We start from the raw sequence: 9,237 nt of genomic DNA on the forward strand, positions 1-9,237 counted from the left end.
TCGCAGGAGTCCTATCTTTTGCAACTGTCATGCATGAATAACAGGAACTTCATCCATGCGACCTGTGAATGCTTTTCTGTAATCAGGGAACTGACTGATTGTAATCTGGTTCTTTGAATGCAGGGAAACCGGTCGGTGCCTGTCACCCTCTGCTCCTATGAAATGCAGACTGACAATCCTGAATATGTGCATTCTCTTTTTCAGACATACTCTACAAGATAACACAATTACAGACTTTTAAAATTTTGTGTCTACTAGGTTTGCCATTTCAGATTTACGTAAACCACAGGTGAGCAAAAGAAAGCCAAGAGCTTGCAATGCGCATGGAGAACATGAGGCCTGCAGGTCAGGACATTTTGTTCCTTGCTGTACCTCCTTTTGGTCGCTGGTGGCACTGTGGGCCACGATGCTGGTGAGTCAATCCTCCATCACAACAGCAAGAGGAACCAGAGAGCAAGAAGCAATAACAAACAAACCTAGCAGCGAACTAGCGCAACTTTTGGAAATCAACATACAGGAAAAGTGTCTGGTGTACTGGAAAAACACATTAATTGTTTACACACCACTAACCGTGTATAATACGATGTACACGGACTACAAAGACGACGCATAGGAATCTGTCACTGTGACTGCTTAACTGGTACGTAACATCTGCTAACAGTAGCTAAACGTCAGCTAGCTTAGCCAACGTTAATCCTCCCTGTTTTTGTCGTTTTCTGTTGGATTTAAAGGATTGTCGAGAACGTAGCGAGATGTTGTAGAGAAAACTTAAAGTGATTTGCGGCGACATGTGAGAAACTGAAGTGACACACATGAGAAACTTCAATTAGATCACAACCTTCGAGGTCCCTATTTTAGCACGTACTACGGTATGTAGCTAGCTAACAACACAATAACATTACCCCGATGACTTGTAATATCTTTTCTTTATTGTTTTTTTTTCTTCTTCTCACAGAATACAGTCAGAGGTTTTTAATAATTGAGTGAAATACTAATGGCAGTCCAGCGTGTCAGGGTACTTAAATGTAAGTTACCTAACTACTTAATCGCCTGTCGGGAATCGAGGTAATATCGCTAGCTAGCTTAGTAATGTTTCTCGGGATGATGTGTGGAAATGGCTTTAGCTACATATTTACCAGGTTTAGCATTGCGACAGATGTAACAAAACGGGAACAGATTTGTTCTTCGCTAACTTTCTGTGGGCGGCTTAAAATGCATGTCTCTATGATAGTACAAAGAGGAGGCAGAGTACATGGAGCAACTTGATAAGTAAGGCCATAAAGTAAGTTAGCCTATTTACAGTCCTCATGGCACGTGAACTTGTCCTTCATTGTTGTGATAACATCTTGCCTCCAAGCACAAATAACCTGAGCACTGCGCTTATTTTACCTCATCTCGTCCTAATGCAGTTTGCTTCTTAACCCTGATTATCTGTAACGTTACATAAATAAGTTAATTACTCGGACAAACATAAACCGCAGCGCTAACCAGATCTGGGGTAAGAAGTTTTTGAACTATTATTACAAAAAAATCAACTTGAAATCAAGTTGACTAGCAGACTCTCAGTTCAGACCCCTGGTTCTCCTGAGATCTCTTTACATGGGAGGAGAGTAATGCTCAATTGCTGAACTGAATTATCTTATCGACTTTAATTACACATTAATTTGCCTGTATTTGTAAACAAAATGGCCAACAGGGTTGTAGTCAGGTCTTGTAGTAAAACCTGTAAGTACCTCTGCAAAGCATGAGATGCACTGGAATGTGAATGGAAGGTTTTTGTTAACACTTTCCTCACACTGCTTCTGGACTAAGGCTCATAAATACTATGCACTTGGAAGTTGTTTGCATTTTGAACAAGAAAGCTGGCAGCAAAATCCTTATGCTTTATGTGAGCAAATGTTTCCTGACTGTGTGCATTAACCTGAAAGAATAATGTAAAAGACAGATTATTGCTACATGCTTACTTAGTAGAAAAATGACAACAAAACAACAACCAAAAAGTAATCCAGACTAACAGAGCTGAAGAGCTTGCTGCACATAAACATGTACATTGGCTGCCGCTCTATTTTGTTTGTTTGAAGTGAACTCAACGTAAATGTGGCAACATTGATATTTAAAGAGGATATAATCAGCTAAAGAAATACAGGGATTTGGAGACCAGGTGATCGATTAAAGACTTAACGCAAAAACAAATTAATACACTTTGCCAAAAGTTTAAGGGATATTTTTAACCATGTTTAGATAACAACATTAAGAGGGTTACTTTGCACAACATTTCTAAAAGCAAATCTGTGGTGACTACAGTCAAAAGTCAATACGATGCATTCATTGTTTTATGCTTAATTTGCCCTGTTGTTTGTAAAAGCCTTGTCTTGAGAGGCCATTTGCATTCTCGCAGTTTAACAGAATAACAGTCACTCCTAAAACTACTTCGCATAGGTTTTCTCGTCAGTGCATGCCGACGAGCCTGTTTGCAGCCCCTTATTTGCATATTCATGTATGCATTTACACAGTCTTAACACCTGAATTGTCTGTTTAGCATTAGTATGCTAATGGCAGGCTGCGATCGAACTGTACAATCAGCTTCAGCCTGAGACCTGAATCTGACTACTCCCTCTTGATTGTTATGTGCTTCTGTCTTATCTTTTCCACAGTTTAGTGCAACTGTAAGTGACTGAGGATGGTTCACACTGGTGTGTGGTGCGTGGGAGCTCGATGGAGTGTCCTTACAGTGTTATATTGCAGCGTACTGCTTCTCTCACCCACACATGCCTATATCTATGCTGTAAGTAACCTTGGAGCATTAGCTCATGGACTGTGAAAACTTCAGCTGTAATATGATTCTTCTGAGAGATTATGTTGGTCCTTATGTGTTTATTGTTTTGGCAGCATTATAGCAATATGACCTCCATGTTATTTGAGGACCTGCCCGCCTTGTTTGGTGCCCCGCTTCCTAAGGATGGACTAATGGTGAGAGTATTGGAGAATGCAGTGCATACAGAAAAATAGCAGTCTAAATGCTTTATAATGATGTTTTTTTTTTCTTTGTGTGAAAGGGAGTTTTGGTGGTGTCCCGTCCACTTAATGGTTGTACAGCAATGGACCCTCCTCCTCCATTGCCACCATCTTACGATGCCAACACCACCAAATTCATTGCTCTCATTCGACGCTATGATTGCAATTTTGATTTAAAGGTCAGTAATGTCTGACTGATATTGAGTATGTTGTAGTGTCCGTGAGGGAAACTGGTCTAATGCGAGGAACTGTTTTTCAGGTGTTGCATGCACAGCAAGCTGGATTCAGTGCTGCAGTAGTTCACAACATGTATTCAGATACCCTGCTCAATATGAACTACAGCAATGGTAATTCCTTTTTTTTTTTTTTTTTTAAATGTGTACCATATCAAACATTACATATTCGTACAATCTTACTGAAATACCTTTAAATTAAAATCTTCTTCTTGTTGTTTCTTTATTTTCCAGATACTATTGCTGAGGAGATTGAGATCCCCTCTGTATTCACCAGCTACTACGCCTCCCAAATTCTCAGGAAGTTCATAATTCCAGAACAAGGGTGAGTGAAACATTTTGCCATTTGTTTAAACTTGATTTCTGAAAAACTTTTTGAACTAAACAATAATCAAAACCAAACCCACCAACAGTCAGCATTAGATTTGCATGGTCTAATACACATTGACTTTTTCCTTGTTTGTCTTCTTGGCCTGCAGGGCTTATGTGATCCTCAAGCCGGAGTTTGCTTTTCCACTCTCGTACTACCTTATTCCCTTCACTGGAGTAGTCGGAATGATCATTATTGTGATGTGTGTCGTTCTGGTAAGTATGCACATGATGCTGTGCCTCCTTGGGAGTTTTATTAAGCTGAATGTTGCCCATCTTTAATATACCTACCTTTAAAAATGAATAAATAAATAAATAAAATAAAAAATTTTTCCTGGGGAGGTTTTTGGAGAAACAAGTATAGGTACCTGGGACACTTAGCATTAGCTAAGTGGGAAAAGCAATAAACATCAGTGTTAGTAGTACTCACTGAGAAATTCTTTAACCTAGCTCTCCATTAGTGAATGGTAAGGCGTACCTCTCGCTCTGCAGAGGACGATTAGCATCCTGCTACCATGGAAAAACTTTTACCCTTCTTTACGCTGGCTTTGTGTTTATTTCGGTCCGCGATATAAAACAGTGTGCTAGTGTTGGCAAGCACAAGAGGCGTGATTGTCATGACGTGTTACACAACAGCATTGGTGTCTAGTGTGACATGTAACACACGATGTGTATGTGTATTAGGCTTCCTAATCAATAACAATTTCATAATATGGCAATAACGATGACCCACTGTCCCTGTTATATGGTGGTTGATCTGGTCCTCTACTGAGAGGGTAAGAGGCTCCCTGACCTTGCATTGTCTCCCCTGTTTGCACGCTGCTGTTCTTCTTTGACTTAGCTGCTAACTGCCGCTAGCTGCTTTTGAAATCTCCCTGTTGTGTGTCTTGCACATTACACCTCGTCTAAACCGTCACACCTTGCTGGCTCACTCTTTTTACACTGACGTTGATTCAGCACTGTTACTACCTCCACTGCCAACTTAGAGGTGGAACAACAATGCCTATTCTGCCTTTGTACCTTTTTATAAAGAAAGGGAAGGGGACCAGTGGTGCAACAGTCTCACCTTGAACAGGCTGTTCAAGACTTTAGACTGTTTGGCCCATGGGTAGCAGAGGCGTAGCCTTGAATATGCCTCTTTGTCTTGTAAAATAATATCCTAATGGTATTTCAGAAAAAGCTAGAGGCTGCTAATATTCCCCTTGACATGTTATATTTACTCACTAGACACATACTTTTAAATTTAAGCCCTGAATCAGCTCCTAACTTACTTCCCTGGGGTCTAGGGCCCATCCAACCATGTTGAGTGTCAATGTAATTCTGATGCCATCAGTAACATTGTCTTTTTGTATTGCTCAGATTATACGATGTGTACAGTACAGGAAGAGGCTGAGAAAAAATCGATTGTCTAAGGAGCAACTGAAGCGGATTCCAACACACCGGTTCCGTAAAGGTAAAGATATTGTATCCTTTTTACTGAACTGTACTACTTTGCTTTTAGTCTATAAAGTTTCCTCTATCATCCGTGGCGATTTCTTCTCATAGAACAGGTTCTTATGCTGAATTGTTACTAATTTTGGAAAATAATTAAATTTATAATCGTTCTCTTAATTTTGAATGGTTTAATTTGATGTCTTTTCTCCTTTATTTCAGGGGATGACTATGATGTGTGTGCAATCTGCCTGGATGAGTATGAAGAGGGAGACAAGCTGCGAGTTTTACCTTGTTCACATGGTAAATATTTCAGTGCTGTTATTATGAGATTTGCATGTTAGGATACATTTGGAAAAATACTTCTACCACACATTCAGCAACAAGCCTTTGTATTATTTTCACATTAAGTGCATGAATATACCCTATTGTCTATTACTTAATGTACCTTTTAAAAAGTACAATATGATACTCCAAGTGAAATCTTGGCCTGGGTTAGTGTAGATATATTGAGACGTTGTAGACACATGAGTCAGGAGAAGTCCCATCAGTGAACACAAGCAATTATGTTCAATGGAGCTTCCATCCGTGAAAACACTGTCAAACACATCTCCCTCTGTGACACCTGGACGCCTCGAGCAGTGTATGCTACCAAACCTATAGTAACTGTATACTTTAACTTGAGGCTGAATTTAAAGATCACGTGAGGCCCTTTCAATAACCTCGTCCGATAATGTTTGATATTTGTTTATTCACTCTACATAACAAACAAAAAACCTTTAAATTCTTAATTTCTGCTTTTCAGCCTACCACTGCAAGTGTGTAGACCCGTGGCTCACACTGACCAAGAAGACGTGTCCTGTGTGCAAACAGCGCGTCACTAGGAGCAACACAGAGCACTCTGAGTCCGAGTCTGAGGATGAAACTGGGGGTCGTGGGGAGGAAGAAGGGACAGAGGGTGAAGCAGACTCGGAACGCACTCCTCTGCTCCGGCCCTCCAACCCGGGGTCCCCCACAGGAAGCCCAGGGGCCTATTCAGCCACCACCACCACCACCACTGCCCAGTGCCTCGCCTCCCCTGCACACTGCGACTCGCCCATCCTGGGCTTTGAGGGCTACCACTCCCCCCTGGAGGACACAGACTCAGAAAGCGATGACGCAGGAGAGGACAGGCACCACACTGACGACGACACTGCTCAGCTCATTGGTAGGGATAGAGTGGAGATCTGATGACTGGAAAGAGATTACTTAGTTTTACTTAAAAGGGTCTTTGTCATCGGGCGTACTGTTATCACACTGATAAACTCAGATTTGTGGTTAGTTAGACATTTATAGTAACAGAATCTTTTACCCAGTAACCAGAGGAGGTCTACTTGTTGGTGTCAAAGCACATGCAGCACATGCATTGATCGATTTTTACCAAAATCCAACATTGAGAATTACTTCTACACACATTCACTCCAATATTTGTCCTTGGACCGTCTTTTTTAATGCATGTTTTAATTCATAACTTGACCTAACCACTAGTGCTGCACACAATAAATGGGCCACTTACACATCTCAGTAATATGATGTGCTGTAGAGTAAGAGTGTGACTAGTAGATGAAGCCTGTGTTGCTAAACAGAACAAATTTTGTGCTCGCACTCAAAGTGGATCTTCTAGGTTTTCCATGTGAGGTTTTAAGTAAGGTTAGTGCAGTCTGAAGACTCTCTGTTGTCTTTATAATAATTGTTTTATATCTGACAGTCCTTTTTTCCAGCTTCGACTCGTTCCCTAACAACGATATGCAAGTCGAGAGGAAATGCTTGTCTTCATTTTATTTTTTTAATCCCCTTGGCTCTCTTTTCACACTTTTTAATAGCTATATTTCAGTTCTTTGAAATATCAGATTGTTCTCAAAACCACAGTAAATTACGCAATCATAGAATATCGCAAAGATGTTATACATTTCTGCTGCTTTCACATTGTTATCGAAAATACTGTGTGGTCAGTTTAAGAAACATATTTTTAGCTTTATCCAGTTTGTCAAGTTGAACAAACTCAGGTTTATAGCAACTAAGTAAAGGTCAGTTGGTATTGTAAGTGAATAACATAGCGAGAATAAATAATAGGCTTTGGTTTTATGAATTGTTATACCTTTTTTTAAATCAGTACAATATAGGTTCATGAATATTTAATAGGCTTTTTTTCCATTTTTATACACAACAGAATGACAACATGTTGATTCATGGGACCCTGGAGGTGTTTTTCGGAAAAAAGAGCATTGCCTTACATTGGCCTTACATTGGCCTTGATGTACATGTGTATGTTAAATTAAATGTTGGGAAATTGAAGGGACAGGATTCACACTCCTTTTGTTTTCCTCTTGTCTAGCTGTAGATGATACTGTTGATCTAGTTCCGTGTCTGAAACTGTGTGTGCTCCAGATTTGTTTTGATGAACAAGAAAGAGAACGCCTGTGTTTCCACATGTTTAGTGCTAGTGATGATACAGATAGCCAGCCAACACTTTGCTTGATTTGCACCTTTCGCTCGACGGCTGAGAAACAAGATATGGCTTGTTTCTCTACTTTATAAGATGACCTTTGCGAGGTCCATGCTGTTGATTTGTATAAAGAGCAGTACAAATAGAAAACTTAAAAAGTTGTTTTAGCCAAACTGTTTCACTGCTCCACATAAATAAATGCACAGCTTTTACCTTTATCATAAAATCATAACTGGAATTTTTGTTTTTAATGTATAGCTTAATAACCTTATGGGGTGTGGAACTTTAAAGTCACTGTCCTCTACAGCAAAAACAAGTGCTCCAGATGTTTTAAAAATTGTTTCATCGATTGAAATAACTCGTCCTACTGTATAACTTCAACTATAAACTTCTATACCACATCAGAGAGGGGAACAAACCTATCCCCCCAAACACCATAACTATGTATGATAACAGAGGAAAGGATAAAACAATACGTATGTCTTGTTTGTCTGAAGCAGTAGGACTGAAATCAATACATTCCATCTTTATATCTGACTGATGATCGATGAAAAGACTCCACACTATCAAGGTCTGATTGGGACTTGTTGGCAATAGTCTGTCTTGTAAAATAGAACAGCTGTTTTCCTATTTACAGTATGCTTCAAATGTCTTTTTGTACTGTACTTTTTTTGTTGTTTTTGCTCTCTATGTCTCGATTTTAGAGACTGTTAACTGAAATGAATGAAAAAATATAATCCCCAGATTCATTGATTCTTTTCCCTTCTTCTTTTAGAATGTGCCTAGTTTATCACATTCAAATACTAAATACTAAATAAATGTACAGTGTCAAGTATAATTTCCATGTATAATGCAGGTTTGGGAATCCTTAGGATGTCTAAACACAGTCTGTGGAAAGATGCATTTAATGTGTGATTTGTGGAAGATTAAATGATACTGAAACGGGACTGTGGTGCCACTTTCTTTTGTTTAGATTAAGACGGACACTTCCTTACAATGGCCTGTATTCAATAAGCCAATATAAAGAAAATACTGGCATAATGTTGTTATTTTTAAATATGTATAGATACATATCAAAGCTGAAATTAACATCAAATAATTATTATACAGAATGTTGATAAAATTGCTGAATTGTTAACAGAAATTATTAATAAAATAATTGAATATCCTTTTTTAATCAAAGGATTTTGTTCATTCTACTCTCAGAATACTACATTTACAATGAGAGTGTACACTTACCTATAGAGATACTTAACGGGTAACCACCAATTTTACTACTACTACGACTACTGCATATGTTAATTAAAAAAAAGTTGCATAAAGCCTTTAGTGGCTCCAGAGGAAGCTGCTTCTAATCTTATAAATTGCCTACAGTACTGTCACTCTGGCTAAGTTGCACTGTGGGTAAAGTAGGAGCCAGGCTTTGAAAAGCAGTCCACCGGTCCGTGTTGCATTTCTGTAACACTGTTGGACTCATTATGGAAGGTTTAAAAACAAGTGATTATAATTGAAACATCAGAACCAGAGATATCGCCTTTTTTCCCCACACCTTTTTACATTACATGCTGCTTCCCCTGGAGTCTTTTTTCACATATGCAGTAGTACTCCCCAAGACCTCCACAGTAATTGGTGGAGTTACCCTTAAACTCAGTGCATTTTGCACCGTCTCCTTCAGCTGCCCACAGTGTGCTGAGCCACAACAGG

At 39.3% G+C, this 9,237-nt stretch overlaps 1 protein-coding gene across 1 annotated transcript; it reads left to right on the forward strand.

The window, feature by feature from the left end:
• The first annotated feature begins 403 nt into the window (after nt 1-403).
• On the forward strand, nt 404-8,480 carry rnf167 (ring finger protein 167). The gene is made up of 10 exons (XM_073479814.1): nt 404-640; nt 2,655-2,785; nt 2,890-2,970; nt 3,057-3,194; nt 3,275-3,362; nt 3,483-3,573; nt 3,728-3,833; nt 4,977-5,070; nt 5,271-5,351; nt 5,854-8,480. Exons 2-10 carry the CDS (start codon nt 2,681-2,683, stop codon nt 6,276-6,278), a joined length of 1,209 nt encoding a protein of 402 aa, XP_073335915.1. The 5' UTR covers nt 404-640; nt 2,655-2,680; the 3' UTR covers nt 6,279-8,480.
• Nucleotides 8,481-9,237: the final 757 nt, after the last annotated feature.

Source organism: Pagrus major, chromosome 13 (genome assembly GCF_040436345.1).
Source record: "Pagrus major chromosome 13, Pma_NU_1.0".
In the NCBI taxonomy this organism is placed as follows: domain Eukaryota; kingdom Metazoa; phylum Chordata; class Actinopteri; order Spariformes; family Sparidae; genus Pagrus; species Pagrus major.

Excerpts from the sequence above, each read along its gene's own strand:
- rnf167 (XM_073479814.1), top strand. The coding sequence starts at position 2,681 with ATGGTTCACACTGGTGTGTGGTGCGTGGGAGCTCGATGGAGTGTCCTT. Across the intron at positions 2,971-3,056 it reads TTCCTAAGGATGGACTAATG|GGAGTTTTGGTGGTGTCCCG; the intron begins GTGAGAGTATTG and ends TTTGTGTGAAAG. Across the intron at positions 5,071-5,270 it reads AACACACCGGTTCCGTAAAG|GGGATGACTATGATGTGTGT; the intron begins GTAAAGATATTG and ends CCTTTATTTCAG.